We start from the raw sequence: 17,788 nt of genomic DNA, 5'->3' as shown, positions 1-17,788 counted from the left end.
GCAGCTGCCGTGTGTGTGTGTGTGTGTGTGTGTGTGTGTGTGTGTGTGTGTGTGTGTGTGTGTGTGTGTGTGTGTGTGTGTGTGTGTGTGTGTGTGTGTGTGTGTGTGTGTGTGTGTGTGTGTGTGTGTGTGTGTGTTGCGCAGAGCCTCAGCATCAGAAAGGAGCAGGGGCCGGGGATTTAGCTCAGTGGTTCTGCTGCCTGCCTCGAAAGCGCAAGGTGCCGAGCTCGATCCCCGGTACCAAAAAAAAAAGAAAGGAGCAGGGCAGTGGCTCTCAGCCTTGTGGCCTCAAAACCACTTTTCACCCTGAGAAAGTGCTGAAGCCCCCAAAGAGCTTTTGCTATGTGACTCATACCTGTTGACCAAATCAGAAATTAACACTGACTTATTATAAGGGTTAACTCAGTATAACTCACTCACTATAATGTAACCCATTTTTAATGAAAAATAACTAAATTTCCCAAAAGAACAAAATTTAGTGAGAAAAACATTTAGTTTTACATTTTTGCAAATCTCTTAAGTCAGGCTTAATAGAAAACACCTGATTTCTCATTTATCTGCTTCCATATCCACTCTTGCTGTTTGCTTTTCTGATAGAAGTATATGAAAAATATCCATCACAGATTTATGGTTATGTTTCAGCAAACTGTTCACATAAGTGTGGATACATCTCATGCCTCTGGAAAACCCTACTGTGTGCTCTTAAGTTCATAAGCCAAATAACATCTTAGCAGTAATGGGACATTAATGGGTCCCTTGGGTATCACTTAATGGAAGCCCCAGGAACTTGGAGGGGAACTAGAAGAATTGTGACAATCGAGAATTATTTCTGGTTTGTACTTTAATCATTATTTTATATTTGCTTCTATTCACATAATGAGAAAAAAACATTCTTCTGGGAGTATAGCTCGGTGGTGAATTGTCTGCATTCTGTGCAAAGGCCCTAGTTCACTTCTCAACCTCAAAGGAAAGAGGAAGAAAACCAGGACTAAACGTCTGTAGATCATGTGACAAAATTTAAGCCAGTTCTCTTTTTATTAAATAGTGTTGAATATCTCTGCATGTCGGGTATAACAGTCAGAGTGATGTTGGTGGTAAATGACAAAAATCCCTACAAATATGTAATTGCTTAAAAGCAGTTTATCAGCTCACAAAACTAAAAAGACAAAGCATAATCCAAGAACAAGCTGGTTCCCCACAGGGACTTCCAGTAGAAATTTGAGTTCTTCTCTCATCCTTCCACAGAGGTCATTGCTTTCTCATTCATGCCTCTAGGGAAATAGCTTTGTCGTCTTTGTGGCCAGAATCCTGAGACTTACTCTGAATCTGTGTACATATGTGTGTCTGCCCTAAAGTAGAGCTGTGACTGGAGAAATGTAGCTTGCTAGTTGACTAAAATTGAGTCAGGTGCTTTGTTTTTAGAACCTCATAATGTCCTGCACCAAAGTCTGGGCTGTTGGGGAGAGTGCTGAGGAGGCAGCTGTATTGACCATCATACTCAGCTCGGATCTTTAAGTTATTCCCATGACAAAACAAGCCAGACACTTGTAAAAACTGGGAAATCAAAATTGAAATGATTGATGAAAATAAGTCATTGAGGTGCAAGGGCAAATGTGTAAGGAGCAGTGGATGTGGAAACATTCAGATTGAAAAACTAATACATACGTATAAATCCCCTGACCACTGTCTGGGAGGTGGGAGCAGCAGCACCTGGGGACCTTCTTAGGTAAAAGGAGCTGAAATGGCCTCAGGGGCCTTGTAAACAGATTATCAGTAAGTAGATATACCAGCCAGTCTTAGAGACCTCACCAACACTTGGTAAGTCATTTGTGCCGAGATGATGGATCTATCCAAGATGCATGAGTGAAACTGTATCATGGGTCCTGTGTTTCACAGTTCAGGTAACATCTCATTTGTTAATTGTCAAGGAGGTAACATTTTTGGATTCTAAAGTCTTTTGTTCCCTGGTTATATTTTAGGCTGCTTTAGTGTATTTAGGTACAATTCAGTAAGAGATCTATTTACGTAAAAGGAAGTTGCTGGAAAGAAATATGTGTGTTCTGTCACTGTTGAGTAGAAACAGTAGACCCTGTACTTCAAGTTTCCAGAGACTTTAAACAGACTGTTGCTGTTTGAGGGAATAGGATCTAACTTTTCATTTGATGGCATTATTTTTAAAAGAACCAGTGTTGTACTGCAGCATAACAGTTAAAGTAAGGTCTTCAGCGTTAAACTCCAGGTCAGCAAAATAGTTAAATCAGTGTAGCAACTTAATGGACCCCTGCCATTGTTACAAAAATGCAGGCAACATTAATTTCCATTGTCTTTTTGGTAGTAAGAACACAGATCGTAAAAAATAATTGGCCAGAGTTTTATAATTCACAGAGGCTTAGTTCATAATCTTATTTAACTACCCTGAAAATCTTTGTATTTTTTTCTGTACAACTCAAAACCAGTATTGTTTCCTTATGTTTCATTTTTGTTTTGAACAGCTGAACTGCAGAGAAAGCCTTCATTGGTGAAAGACTCCCTAAATGTAAGTAACTGTAATGGTAGTGATTTTGGTGGTGTTGATAGTTTTGTTGGAGGGGCTGTCTGCTTCTCCTTAGGAGTCAGAATGCTGTTGAGAGTGTGCTCTGCCCTCACGTTCAGACACTGACAGTGGGGCTTACTTGCCTTTTCCTTATTTACCTGTCGTTACTGATGAACTCTGAACTATCTGGTTTTATTATTATAATAGAATTGAAAATTGAATTGTAGTGTCTGAAATCCCCCTGGTGCTGTAGACAAAATAGTTTACTGTTTGAGAATTAAAGTTTACTTTATCCTTTTATTTTTACTTTTTCGGTACCGAGGATCGAACTCAGGACCTTGCTCTGGCCCCACTTTATCCTTTCACAAAGCTCATCTGAAGACCATAATTACAATATACAAAGTGGATTTCCTTTTTTTTTTTTTGCCTTACTCACTGAATTTCTGGGGAAGCTATTATAGTACTGGGGGTGAACATTTTGAAACACTTTCGAATCCCAGGCAGCCACATTTTCTTCAGTTCCCTTAGAGCTGGGCAGTCTTTGATGACTCACCACTGTGGGACCCTAATGCCTACCTCACCTCATTGAACCACTTTTTGTAGCTAGAGGCTTGCATGTTCGTTCTCTGCTGACAAAGAAGGAAGAGAAAAGCCCTGCTTAGCATGGTTCAGGTCTGCCGTCTCGAAGTAATCTTGGGCTGAAACCTGTGTTACCAGGCAGCATGTATTCCCTCCTGTCTCACACCCTGCATCGCCAGCAGCCCTATCTCCAGAGCAAACCTGCACATAGGCAGGGAGTTCTGTAGCTGGGACTTGGAATGTTGTAATGGATTTTAAGATGTTCCCCTTCGGTTTAAAATAAATTTAAAAAGTATGATTGACAAGATTGGCTGGACAGGGCCGGGGGCGTTAGCGCAGTGGTGCTGCCACCTGCCTCAAAAGTGCAAGTTCCTGAGTTCGATCCCTGGTACCAACAAAACAAAAGCAAAAAAAGATTGACTGGATAGTTAGTCCTATGGGAAAATCCTTTAAGAAGTTTTTTTTTTTTTGGTGCCGGGGATCAAACATGGGTCCTTGCACTTGTGTGGCAGGCGGCGGAACCACTGAGCTATATCCCCAGCCCCTCCTTTAAGAGTTGTTGAAGAAAGAAATGAAATCATGAGAACTCTTTGGATCAGAAAGGAATTTATAAAATTCAGAAATTTTCCTCTTAATTCTTTTTTGCAAAAACCATTTTGAAGATGAGAATAAGCATTGAGAGATTAGATTGAAATATTTTCACAGGGGCAGTGTTTTTATGCTTATGAGCTTCTGGGTCCATTGAAAAGAACATGTATTCTAACTTCTTTTGGAATTTCCACAGACAGCCAGATTATGTAAATTCTCCTTTCCCCACTACCTTTAAGCATTTTGCGAGACTATCCATAAATAACCCTTTATTTTGTACATTTAGGTTGAGAACTTAGGCTCACAAACAAATGAAGAAATTCATAACCAACTTTGTAGCAAAGGAGGTAAGTTAATGGATTTCTTAGTATTAATTTTAATATTACAATGACCATTTTTGAGAGTCAAGCTCTGTGTTAATAATCTAGTGAAGTGAGTATTAAGCATCACCTCTGTAGTTGAGGAAAGTGAAGTTTACAGAGATCAGATGACTTGTTCAAGGCTGTGCAGGTGAGAGGTGGTTCCTTGCTTGAAGTAGCTATTAGAACTTCGCCGGGAGCCTCACAGTGGAGTTGATCTCCCTTGAGTACAAAATGCGTAGTCCCCTGTGGTCTCTACCATCAAAGCCTGGAAATTCTGTGCTAATATTCACCTGCACATTTGTTAACTTCTGACAGTTAGGTTCGGTATGGGAGTGGATCAGGGTTACCACCTTTGGTGGGTCTTCTCCCAGGGCTGAGACCTCACTGTACACAACCTGTATGGATCACCAGCTCCACCCAGAATGGAGGATTTTGCTGGTTCCTAATGATTTTGTTGATTCTCTTTTCCAAGCATGGGGAAAAGAGGGTCTAATCGTCATACCTGTATTTTATAATATATCATACTTAAAAGTATAATAGTGGTAATTGTAAACTCTTGTACCCATTACCTAATTTAATCATATCTTAAAGTCTAGCATATTTGATTCACACAGAAAATGTTGCAAATATAGTCAAATTCCTTAATATTCCTCCCCAGTCTTTCTCTTTTATCTCACTCCAAAAGGAATTCTGCATTTCATAGATAAAATTTCTAGGTACATAAATAATGTATGGCATATTTTGCCTTACATGAACAGTACCACATTATATAAAGGATCTCCACTGTAGTTGCTCACTTGAAGTATTCTTAGATTTTGTCCTGTTGATTTGTAGAACTCTTAATTGCTAGTTTGGGGCTGGGGATGTGACTAATGGTGAAGCACTTGTCCAGCATCCATGAGGCCCTCTGTTTGATCCCAGCACCATAAAATCACAATATTAATTGCTGGTTCATATTCCATGGTGTAAATAAATCAGTTATTTTTTTTCACAATTTTTCCAAATTACAAACGGTGCTTCTTCGCATGCCCCTGTACCTGTTTCCCAAAACATGTAGCTGTATCTCTGAGGTGGAACTGCTCAATTACAGGCAGCTCTTCAGTGTCCTAGATGTGCAGCTGTCACTCTGCATCTTTTCTTTACTCGATATTGTTAGACTGCTCCTATTTGCTAATCTGATGACCGTAAACCAGTATTTCTTTGTTTTCCTCGGACATTTTTTAATACTGGGATGCTACACAAGCTCAAGGGAAAGGCCTTGCAGTCTGAGTATAAATCCAGTTTGCAGTCCTAGACATGTTATTTCCCACACTGAATGCCATTTACTCACAATAGCAAAAACCAGAAGAGACCTGACAGTTTGTTGGGAAGATCCCATCCAAAATCATTTGTTCACTGTCCACTGCAGTGCCTCATATGTAACTGGTACTCAGTAAAACTACTATATCTGCTTTCCCACACACACCTAAAAAATATAATGGAATAAAAATATTTTTAAGTATTTAAGACTTTTTTCTTTATTAAATTTACTACTCAGAGATATCCAGTGACAGAAAAGACAACACAGAAACCACAAGAAGTCACAGTGTTGAAGCAAACCCTAAAGAGGTATGTTTTCATAATAAGCTCAAGCATTTCATGTTTAATAGGTGGTATTTTCAGCTGAATGCAAAGAGAAGCTTTAGAAACGCTTTACTTCTTTGTATAAATTAAGTATTAAATGGATGTGTTAAGAGTTCTGCAAATCACTTTTACCTGCTTATGCTGTGTGTGGTAATATTTAGGTAATATGGCAGGTCCCAGGATTATTTGGAAATGTCCATATTATATGACCAAAATGTGTTTTCATCTACTATTTTTCATCAACTGTAAGAAGGCCATTTTTAGTAGGCCACTAAAAGACCAGAAAAACACTACTGATTATAATATGCCATCAATGTAACACATGACTTTAGAGATTAGAAAAAAAAATTTTTTTTAAGCATGTGTTTCAGATTTGTTGAAATGCAGTATGTAATCAGAAACAGATTTGGATTTTTATAAGGATTTGCATTCAAATCCAGAAAAAGACTCAAGGCTTAGAAAATTAGTCTTATCTAAGTTTGGATGTCAAAAATGTTGAGATATTTTTATTTATATAGCAATTTATTCCGAAGGGTTTTACCCTTAGATATTATACATTTTCTTTCAGTTGACTTGGTCTAGATTCTGTTGCATTTAACATGGTCACTTTAATTCCAGGTTGAAGAGGAAGAAGGGCATATCTCTAAAAGAAAGGGAACAAAGCATTACCCATCCTCAGAAGATGAACTGGGTATTTCATTTGCACACTTGAATGTGATTAGTATGAATGACAGAATAAAATTTTAATTGTTTTTTAATTTTATATTTCAATAATCACCATTATTGAACAGTGTAGGGTCCTTTCTACCTACACAAGGTAGAAATTAAATGAGTACTTGTTGAATGAATATATAATAAAATAGGTTAAATAATTTTTCTTTTTAGTTAGGAGCATAGGATTACCTTATTGTAATTTGTTGAGTTTGTGTTCTCTTCGTGTACTACCCATGGTATTTTGTGTACATTCCCAGTTTATCTTTATAGCAATCCTATGAGTTAGGTGCCATCACCATTTAACAAATAGAGAAATTAAGGCTCTTGGCGATTATGACTTGACTTCAAGCTAATCTGATTCCAGAACCACAGTCTCGATCACTAACTAAGCTCTGCCTCCTCAGCTGATTGCTCATTCAGAAAGTGTCCCTGGGGACTCTCACCAAGTCCCCCCCTTTTTTTGGTATCATGTTAGCACTTCAGGATTTTTTTAATGATATATATATATTTATATAATTTTTTTCTTTCTTTTACTTTACCAGAGCCAAAGCCCCATGTTTGGTGCCCAAATCATATGACTTTTTAAATATTATTAAAATAACTTTGACTTTACTGTATTGCAGGCCTCAAACTGTCTTAAAATAGAACAGTGTGTTTCATTTTTCATTTAGTTTTTATTGTTTTGTGATTCTGTCTAAATTGACTTACAGATGATCATCCAGATGTCCTAACAGAAGCAGCACAGAGACAGTGCTGTGAAACTGAGCCACAAGACACAAAGGTACTCCTCCTGCGTCTAGTTTTGGGGGTGACCTAATTACATCACTGTGAATAGTTATGATAGTTTTTCAGTCTAGTATCCCTTTTACTATTAGTGTAGCAAAACGATACATATCTTTTTATTACAAAACGTGTATTTTTGCCGGGGATGTAGCTCAGTGGTTTCGCCGCCTGCTGCGCAAGCACAAGGACCTGAGTTTGATCCCTGGTACCAAAAAAAAAAAACGTGTAGTTTTAGTGCCCCCTCACCAAAATTTACTTTATGATTCTTTAACTAGGGGATTGTATTGATGTCACAGTTTAGATATAATGGTTGCCTAGATTTTTGTTCAGTAGTATTGTTGATTTCTTGAGGTTCCTAGATGCTTTATTCCAAAATATAATGTGCTTTCATCCCAGATATACTTGCACCAAAATATTGAAATGCAGTGATTCCCATTACTGTGAAATATTAATACTAGACCTTCTTTCTAGCTTACCTCCTGCTCCTGAAATGTAGGCACTTCCCGGGTCAGTCTCACTCGTTGCCTTTTCTCATGATCTGATTTTTGTCTTGGGGCTCAGATAACTATCTCACAGATTTTTATTTCTCTTACTGCTCTCTTGTTCTAGACCTAGATTTCCTCATATCCTCCTAGACACCTCTTCATGGATGATGTTCTTTCACTTCTGAGACCCTAACCCTAATATACTGTGAAGGAAATAATTTAAATAAAATTAAAAATAATAGAAAGGAAGATTTCCACTTATTTATAATCAGCCATTTAGAAACAAACTTAAAACTTAGTTTAGTTTTTTAATGTAGCTTCATCTTAATTTATATAGTTAATACTATATTAGTATGGTAGCAGAAACATTTTGGTATTTAATGCTCGAAACTATTCTGTGGCTCAGGGTAGATAATTTAGCTGTTGAGTGATCACTGCTCTGCATTATTCCATGTGGATACCCATTAATCTCTTGGCACTTTCTAACTTATCCCTTCCCTCTAGTTGCTCCCTGTCCACTACTCCTCAGGGAAAAAATATCTGTTGCCAGTTTCTATGAATTCATTCTTTGGCCTTGAAAGTCCAGGATGAGACAGGAAAAGAGTAATTTCTGTTCTGCAGGAGAAACAGTTATAGCCATACCATTTTATACTTGAATCTTATGTCAGGCTTTTTGCCTTCAGGATTTTTTTTTTCTTTTCCTTTTTTTTTTTTTTAATACCAGGAATTGAACTCAGGGCCTTGCACTTGGCAGGCAAGCGCTGCACCACTGAGCTACATCATGGCCCTTTTTTTTCCCCCATAGACTCTCAAGCAGCAATAATAGTTACTTTCTACAAAATATTTTCCAACAGCTTACTCTAAAAGAAAACTAGGAAATTGTTTTTGAAGTAGAAAGGAAAACTTTGCAGAGGGTGAATGGGGGCAGACTAAGTTAGAAGAAAACATCTCTCGTTCAACCTCTTTGTAGGAGGAGGCCTCTGGAGATTTCGAAGGACTGTCTAGAACGAATTCTAAGGCAAACAGCACTATTTCCAGGGCCGTGGAAGACAAAGGTGAGTAAAACATCTCCTAGATAAATTAGGAGACTAAGCCTTCAAAGCAGCCAGCATCTCTCCCCTGGGCTTCACCAGCAGAAGCATCTGTTTGCCTCTTTGGGTCTCTGTGTACGACACAGAAGGTTTTTAATTTGCACCCTGATCCTGCTCCACTCAAGTGTGCTTCTCACTTAACCGAACTCAGAAGTGTGTCGGTGGAGTGGTGTGCGTGTGTGTGTGTGTGTGTGTGTGTGTGTGTGTGTGTGTGTGTCTGCCACTGTGACTGCGACGGCCCTGGGCGGCAGTGAAGGCTGCCCATGGTCACTAGGGCGCACTGAGCTCTGCCTTTTCTGCAGATGAATGTAGCAGCAGTGAGGCTACTGGTGAGAAGACGGAACAGAATGAAGATGACAGCATCAAATCACAAGAGGTGAGACCGCTCTCCATACTTATTTTGCTCAGAATTATTTAAGTACTGAGACTTTTTTTTTTTTTGAAGTGTTATGGGACACCATTTCATTTTCTTTTTTTTTTGTACCGGGGATCGAACTCGGGTCCTTGTGCTTGCGCAGCAGGCGGCGAAACCACGGAACTAAATCCCAGGCCCTGGGACACCATTTCATACAGTGCATTTTATCAGTGTCATTATGATTAATTTTGTTCACTTTGTTTCATCAAAACCTTTCTGGAGACCTACTTATGTCCCGGCCACATAAGGATGGCGGACACTACGCCAGCCAGTGGCAGTGGCAGGCTCCTGGCCCTGCAGCTGAGCGCTGCCGGCCAGCTGGCAGGACAGGAAGAGGCAGGAGGCTGGCTGCCCGGGCCATGAGTCCCACCAGAAGGGTGTGAGAGCAGCAGCAGGAGAGCCTGAGGAGACCCAGTTTCAGGAGGCAGGGTCAGGGGTTCCAGGGAGGCTGCAGGCGGACCTGCCAGCTCCAGGCCCGTTCACCTTTACAGGAGCCGTGGAGCAGAAAGTGGAAGTGCCCTGAGACAGGGTCTCTTGAATGCAGGGACACAACCATTGCGGAGTTTGTCAGGTTTTTAATGGTTCTTTATGTTTTTTAATACTTCTGTATGAGATTCAGTAGACCCCTTTTTTACACAGAGTAACATTTGATCACAAGCAACTTGAACTAAATCCCATTTTAAATGGGCACATACAATTCTTAAAAAGTAAGACATGACACCATTGAGTACTCACTTCTATAATCCTCACCACTGGGTGTGTTCCTGTGAGAGTTACCAGTATTTATCAGGAGTGGGAACTGCAACAAAAGAAAGAAAGAAGACACTACACCCAACATCACTTGTTTCTTAAGTAACAGAGCTGCTAATTGAGCCCTCTTAGGAGGAATTCTGAGTCTCATTTTGAGAAAACAAACTATTTGTATAATAGAGGACAAAATTATTCCTTAATTGCTGGTTTTGTTTTCATTTCCCTTTTAGGAAGATCAGCCAATAGTTATTAAAAGGAAAAGAGGAAGACCTCGTAAATACCCTGTGGAAACAGCAATAAAAACAAGTAGGTATTTGGTATGTTTTCAGTTCATATCCTAGAAATTGTTGAAATGAGTTTTCTAAGTGAGTTTTTTGCTTGTTTTTTTAGAAGAAGACTCCAAAACAGACACTGGTATTGTTTCTGTAAGTAATTGCAAAAGATGAGAAAGAACTCTTCAAATACTTGCTCTTGACCTGGAAAGTGAATAGTAGTATAATATTTAGTATTTGAACTACTTTAAGTATTTGAACAGCTTTAAAAGCTTTTCTTCAATAAATCGTGGGCTATTCAAATAATATTATAATCAGTAATATCTTTATATAAACAGAATTGTATCTAGAGACTTACCTTATTATAGTGAATGTTGATTAAAATACAGAAATTTGCTCTTACATGATTTTGAGATAGTGGCTTTTTACGAAGACTTCTGAGAAGTCTTACCATCTTACTACTGTCTGTAGTACTATTTTTATAGTACAGTGTGTACTCATTACAGTAAAGGAGAATCCTTTCTGATGCTTCGTCTTTTTTTGACAGTCTTTACTTTGGGCCCTAAAGTATATACCCAGCAAAATCATTGGGTCAAGACTTCATTGCCCGCATTTCAATGACAGCATTGTAAGGAGGACAGACGTTTGTCCACTGACCTAATAGAAGCACTTGGGATTCAAGCGTCAGCTTTGCCACTTACTTTCAGACCTGTGACTGGGGGGCAGTTATGTGACACTCAATTTCCCTGGTATAAAGATACCTACAGTGTCACTGTCACAGAATTAGCATAAGACACCAAACCAGAGAGCCGCTTGCAAGCTTACTGGCCAGCAGGTGAGCTGGTTAACTGGACTGGGGAAGGCAGCAGTCGTGGCTGACAGCATTGTCTTCGGCGCTCATCCTTCAGCATCACAGCAGGTAGCTGGGGAAGAGGCCTGTGGCAGAGACCATGTGTTCGGAAGCATTAGGCTTCTCTGTTTGCTAAGTGTACTTAGCCAGCTGCGGAAAATTAGTTCCAAACATTCTGTCTACTAATAAATAGAGCTCTAATAAATAGTTTACCTTTCTGTGTGATAACAAAAACCTGCTCATTTCAATGTTTTGTTCATTTGAAATTAGGTAGAGCAGTCTCCACCTAGCAGCAAACTGAAAACGACACAAGCAGGTATGTTCCCAGAGCATTTCCCCTTGTATGGTCTAAGGAACTGGGTGTGCTTTCAGTCCACACAGGAAATTTTCAAACGGACTTCATAAGTAGTATTTTTTCATAAGTGAGCCTGGGAGGCAGGCTGTTGGGGAAAGTTTTCAACTTCCATTCTGTTTCTCAATGATGAGTGGACTTCTTGGTAAAAATTGTCCTTAAAGCCATGACTGACTCTTATTTCTGTCTTTTTCTGTGATCTGACATTTTCTTGGTTTAAGAGGCCTAGGAAGCCTTCATAGAGGAGAGTAAAGCTAACAAAACCAAAATAGTAAAAGCACTCCCTCCATAGAAAGAACTTGCACTGCGTGTCCAAAGCATCTTAAGAAAAATTAGATCACTCTGGTATTAGACGCTATCATCAAGAATGCACAAATTTAACTCAAAACATGTTGTTCTCAGAGGAATAACCATTTTGAAAGCAGGTGTGCAACTAACTTCCACACCTTGAATCCAGGACTCAAGAGATGAAGTCATTTTGAGTATTTTGCCATTTCCAAGCAGGAAAAAAATATTCCAAAATGTTGATAACTATCAGCTCTGGGTGGCAAGGGTGATGGCCTCATTCCTTATTATGTAGTCGTTGCAGGCAGTTTCCAGATATTTTTCAGTGTATATATATTATTTCATGGTTTGAAATTTTTAACATAAAAACAAGAGCAATTTGTGGGCTTTAAAGGCTTGACTGAAGCAAAAGGGGAGCTAGGCACAGTGGTACCCACCTGTAATCTCAGCTACTCAGGATGCTGAAGCAGGACGATCACAAGTTCAAGATGAGCCTGGGCAATTTAGTCCCTAAAAAGGGCTGGGGATGTAACTCAGTGTTAAAATGCCTCTAGGTTTGATCCAAGATAAAAAACAAAAGTGAAAAGGATGAGTGTGACAGCTCTTTTCATCAAATAAATAATACAGAGTCAGCTTAGGAAAGTATAAAATCTATCAGCAAGATAAAGCAAATGTATATGTAATATCTGTATAAAAGTTCTACACTTCACTATGTGTGAACTTTTGATTATACTTCAGTTTTTCTTGTCTCTTGATAAATTAATAGTTTGTTTTTTAAAGGAGGGAAAATTCTACTTATGTTTGGTTTTTATTAAGACTTCTAAAATATTTTAAATCTGTACAAAAAAATCTTCATAACTCATGTGCTTTTTACAGATTCCGGTGTGAGCTCTGTGACTTATATTATGGGGTTATTTGACAGTATCTTTCTGGATCTGGGTAGTGATTAGAAGTGGAAGCAGACTTTCTGCTGACCTTTTTTTTTGGTACCAGGGATCGAACTTGGGACCTTCTGCTTGTGATTTAGCTAAATCCCCGGCCCTTTGCTGGCCTTTTTATTGGCTAACTTCTCCATCTTCATTAGCATATTGGTCTTGCAGAAAAGGGCAACTGCTGCCTATAGTTTTCATCATTAATAAGAATTACTGTTGAGGGCTGTGGATTTAGCTCAGTGGTACAGCGCCTGCCTCACAAGTGCAAGGTCCTGAGTTCAATCCTTTGTACAAAAAAGAAAGAATCACTGTTGAATTTTTTAATGTCTGTCAAACATGCTCATCATTTTAGCTTCAAATATTGCATTGATTAATCTTTGTTTTTCTTACCAAGATTCATTCTCAGAAAATTGTAATCATCTCTAGAAAACATGCATAATGAATAATAATACATTACCTATACACTGGCCTATAGTGTGTACTTTTTAATTGCCATGATATATTCGGAGTCAAAAGAATTCAGCTGTCACTTAGAATAATAGTTGTGTGAATCTGAACAAAGTATGGAAATCAAGTTACTGAAGTCTGATTTTTCCAAACTATTATACTTATAGAACTTCATTGAGATTCAAAAGAAGCATAGTTCACGAGACTTTAATCCAAAGTCTGAAATGCTCCAAAACCCAAAACTGGGCCAGGGATTTAAAGCTCAGTGGTTTTGCCGCCTGCTGCACAAGCGCAAGGACCCGAGTTCAATCTCCGGTACCGAAAAAAAAATAAAAAGAAATCCAAAACCCAAAACTTTTCAAGTACCAGTATGACACCACAAGTGGCCAATTCCACACCAGGTCTCATGATAGGGCTTCCTCTGCAGTCCAAATACAGGCACACTTAAAAATTGCATAAAATTGCCTCAGCTTATGTTAACAAAGTATATGTGAAATATAAATGAATTTCATGTCTAGACTTGGGTTCTGTCTCCAAGATACTTCAAATATATGCAGATATTCAAAATTATGTAATAGGAAAATCCCTGGTCCCAAGCATTTTAGATAAGCGATACTCAGCCTGTGGGTTATCACACCCTGTGGTCCCCGCTCCATTTTGGGGGCCCCCTACACACCCCCTTCCCCCTCCCCTTCCTTTCTGGGTTGGGAATATCTTACAGATGAAGATACTGAGGCTTAGGAATTTTGAATAATTTACTCAGATCACATAACTTATTTGTCACAAATCTGAAATGAAGACTTCAGTCTCTGATATGCTCCCTGCTAGGTATTTTCATTTTGTCTGTACTTGACAACCGATACAAGATAGTGATAAATTATATATCAAAATTATTAATTAGCACTGGTACATTAACAGATAACAAGCCAGACTTGACTATTGAATCTAATTTTATCATAATAAGTATTAATACAGAAATTTTCCTTTTCTTAAAGATGAGTCCAGTAAAGAAACAGCTAACCTACAAGAAAGAAGTACAAGCAATGTAAGTGTTAGTTTTCTGATCAAGATACCTCCTTTAGAAGAGAGCTTAATAAATACTCAGTTGACCGCACTGTCAACTTTAATTTTATCTCTTCTAGGATGATGGTGAAGAGAAAACAGTAGCAAGTGCTCGTCGGAGAGGAAGAAAGCCCAAACGTTCACTCACCCTGTCAGATGATGCTGGTACAGCCTCAGCATATTCTCAATCCCACAGTCTTATTATTTCAAGGTCCCCTTTTTTTTAAGAGTTTTTCTTTGAGTGAGAAAAAAAATCCAGTGGGATAGTTAGTATTAATATTGCACAAATATGTGTGAAATAGCTCTAATCCTGTGTCAGAAATGCTACATTCCAGATGTTTTTCTGAGTACATGTGAATTTTTCATCAATGCTGGCTGTGAACTACATAAGTAAACTATCCCAAATGTGTTTGAGATTAAGTTAAACAGTTGTGACTTGCAAGTGCTGAAACTAAAAGGAAGTGGAAAACCACTTCTTCTGCCTCCAAGTCCCTAATATCCTAAGTTCTGAGCTCTGTGACTCTCCTTTGGAAGTGTCTTTGGGAATTGTACATTCCAGGTGTTACTATTCTATCTGAACAGAATCCTCAGAGCCAGAAAGAAAACGCCAGAAATCGATCTCTGAATCAACTGAGGACAAAAAAGATCAGGAGTCTGATGAGGAAGAGGAAGAAGAGGAAGAGGATGAACCCTTGGGAGCCACCACTCGGTCCACCACCAGATCAGAGGCGCAGAGGTAATGGGGTGACCCACAGCTGCCACAAAGCTGTACTGCCTGTCCACCGGAATGAGCTCCAGCTTTTGGGGGATTCTCTCCCAAGTGCCCAGCTCCTGCCCTGCAGGGAGCTGTTTGCTTTCTTTCGCTTTATCTTCGGCGGAGGGCATGTGCCCTCAGCCCTCTGCCAGTCTGCATCTTCTCCGAGAGCCCATTCTCTGTCCTCAGTTATTATGGGGGTCAGTCATTTCAGAGTCTGCAGGGTTCAAATGGATGTTTGGTGGAAACCATCAATTTTGCTAATCTTTTTTGAGCACCTCCTGTCTCCAACATTGTACTGAGCTCTGTGAGTATAGAGACACAGAAGAACGACCCCCTCACTCAGCATGCTTAACCTCAGGGAGCAGGGGAATCAGGCACACGCACACTGTCGTCACTTACACCAGTCATAGGAAATTGCCCAAATTTGGCCATTTTTATACTCAGGTAAATGGTATTTCCAAATGTTCCCTGAAGTGTGTTCTCTCGAGCCCTAGTAGAGCCAGAAGCCTCTGGGGAAGAAGAGTAGATGGTCAGACAAGTTTGGGAAAGCCAGGGATTCTCTCTGCTCTCTTAATCATAGTCCACATTAAAGTATTGAAGGCCCCGCAGAGCCTAAAGGAAGGCAGCCTGGACTGGCCCATCTCCCCCGGCCCCGGCCCCAGCTCGTGTCATCACCGACGCCAGCCGGCGTTGCTTCCCACAGCTCGCCTTGAGAAATGGCACACGGCTGTATAGTCACATCCTGATTCTCAGTAACCGCCTAAGCAAGAGTGCTTCATAGTTTCAGTGTGATTCATAGTCAGCCGATTTCAGCATGATCCTCTGACGGTGTTACCCAAAACTGACGACAAAGTTCAGGAATATTCATTTCCAAAAGTACCACTATTAACACTGTCACCATAATACATTAGTAAGGGTGTCATAAGCCACATATGGTGGCAGACGTCTGTAATCCCAGCTACTCAGGAGGCTGAGGCAAGAGGGCCCATAAGTCGGAGACCACCCTGGCAACTTAGCAAGACCCTGTCTCAGAATAAAAAGGACTGACGTTTAGCCCAGTCTGAGTTCAAGACCCAATACCACAAAGAGTGATAGTATTTTGCATTTACATAAAGACTTAAAATCAACCTGTTTGTGATTCCTTCCAAGTTACACATATTAGCCACCAGTGCCAAGGTTTGGCTTCTCAGCATCAGACTTCAAAGCCAAAGACTCGAGGAGCGCACATGAGCAAAGGGAAAGTACTCTTATGTTTGGGGGTTTTTGGCTCTGCAGCTCGGACAAGTAGAAGATGCAGAGTTGGGCTCTGCTGCTGCTGAGCGGACAGGCTGGGCCTGCAGAGCAGAGCTCCTCGCCCAGCCCAGTGCATCCCTGCACACGGCTTCCTCCTGCAGTCCGGGTAGCCCGGCCCGTGCAGCAGGGCTGGACTCAGAGAGGGTCGGACAGGCCTTCCAGCTGCTGCCCAGTCAGGATCTAAAAAGGGCTGTCAGACTTGCCTCCTTAAGAGTGTCCTTTAAAAGTAAGTCATTTACCTTACACAGCTTGATAATCTCTTGGATTTATAAGTGGGTTCTTTTCTCTTTGACTTCAGTTCCTCAGCATTGGGGGCTGGTTGCAGGGCTCTGGCACCTTCAGTTTTCCTGCTTCTCGGGGCTGGATGTGTCCCCCGTGGTCGTCTGGTAGCGGCATCCATCAGGGCCTGAGCCACCACATCAGCAGCTCCTGGGAAAAGCCTTCCTGCCCCAGCACAAACCTCAGAGGGCAGGGCACACCGCCTCCTCCCCACCAGTCTCCGTGTCGGGCTGAGCCAGCCTCTCTTGTCTGCTCCTCTTGGTTCTTCTCCTCTTGGGTACTTTTGTATAATCCTCCCTTAAAGACTTGTAGGCAGCTGCTTCTTGCTTTGGGCCTTCTCACCCTTGTTCACTCTCCTCGGCTCATGTCTTCTCTAAGAAATAGTATTTTATACCAAGTGTGGTCTAGTGAATCAGAAAAGGATTGTGCAGCCTTATCTTCTCCATCCTGTTTGTCAGTAGGCATCGAAATCAGAGTTGCCTTAGGTTGCACTAAACAAGTGCTTTGGCCTAGAGTTTGTACTGACAAGACAGATCTTCCCTTACCTGACTTCTTTCTTGTGCCGCTGACGCTCAGAAGCGTAACATTTATCCCTGTGAATTGTGCTTTCATGCATCTTGGCTGCCTGTTTGTTCTGAGCTCTTACGGTAGCTTTGTGTTGCTGGCAGTGTATCCTCTGCGTCACAGATTCATCTTTTTCTAAGCCGTAAAACATCATGCACAGTGAGATTCGTGCGAGTGTGCATAGTCCTGGCTGCCGTTGAGGTCCGCCAAGAGAGCCAGCCATGCACCTGCTTTCCTTCCCTGCTCTGTCTTGCCCATGAGGGGCCTCATCCTTTCTAAGTGATCCCGGGGACTGGCAGATTCAGCGCTACCATTGCCCGGTGTCTCTATAATCTGTTTCAGAAAGCATCATAGCGAGCTACCTGCACGTGCAACATCCAAACTTGGCAGCCCAGAAACAGTTTCTCCTAGAAATCGCCAAAAATTAGCAAAAGAGAAGTTACCTACCAACGAAAAAGTTAGTGAATCTCCCCCGTTAGGAAGGTAAGTCCCTGCTTGCACCTCAAGTCATGTTGGACGCCCCGAGGCTCTTGGGGGAAGGCTGCTCTCTTCCTAAGCGGCTTTCAGATTTTCATCTCACCAAATAACTGTCGGGGGGAAGTTGGGACAGGCACAGAAGGGGTCCGCAGTGGCCTCGCTACTTGGCCGGGCCACACGGGCTTGTCCTTGACACGGGAGCCCTGTCTGGCACCTCGGCCCAGCAAGACCAGAGGCAGGGCAGTCTTCTTCCCCGGATCACAGGGCTGCGTGCAGGGTCGTCGGCACGGGGAGA

At 40.9% G+C, this 17,788-nt stretch overlaps 1 protein-coding gene across 2 annotated transcripts in view; it reads left to right on the top strand.

The window, feature by feature from the left end:
- Bod1l1 (biorientation of chromosomes in cell division 1 like 1) overlaps nt 1-17,788 on the top strand; it is a 55,280-nt gene that overhangs the window by 33,281 nt on the left and 4,211 nt on the right. Inside the window, exons 13-26 of one of the 2 annotated variants that reach the window (XM_013073049.3) lie at nt 2,493-2,536; nt 3,987-4,047; nt 5,600-5,670; nt 6,304-6,376; nt 7,110-7,180; nt 8,638-8,722; nt 9,061-9,134; nt 10,154-10,229; nt 10,314-10,348; nt 11,316-11,361; nt 14,057-14,106; nt 14,204-14,288; nt 14,706-14,859; nt 17,359-17,499. In XM_013073049.3, coding sequence (XP_012928503.2) covers nt 2,493-2,536; nt 3,987-4,047; nt 5,600-5,670; nt 6,304-6,376; nt 7,110-7,180; nt 8,638-8,722; nt 9,061-9,134; nt 10,154-10,229; nt 10,314-10,348; nt 11,316-11,361; nt 14,057-14,106; nt 14,204-14,288; nt 14,706-14,859; nt 17,359-17,499 — 1,066 coding nt within the window. The remainder of the gene's footprint in view (nt 1-2,492; nt 2,537-3,986; nt 4,048-5,599; nt 5,671-6,303; nt 6,377-7,109; nt 7,181-8,637; nt 8,723-9,060; nt 9,135-10,153; nt 10,230-10,313; nt 10,349-11,315; nt 11,362-14,056; nt 14,107-14,203; nt 14,289-14,705; nt 14,860-17,358; nt 17,500-17,788) is intronic. The other variant, XM_004847269.4, reaches the window with a different exon arrangement.

This window comes from Heterocephalus glaber, unplaced genomic scaffold (assembly GCF_053883595.1).
Source record: "Heterocephalus glaber isolate CG9 unplaced genomic scaffold, H.glaber_assembly_v1.0 deba00001509, whole genome shotgun sequence".
Classification (NCBI taxonomy): domain Eukaryota; kingdom Metazoa; phylum Chordata; class Mammalia; order Rodentia; family Bathyergidae; genus Heterocephalus; species Heterocephalus glaber.
The sequence above is the reverse complement of the archived record's forward strand: the minus strand, read 5'-3'. Positions and strand labels throughout refer to the sequence as shown.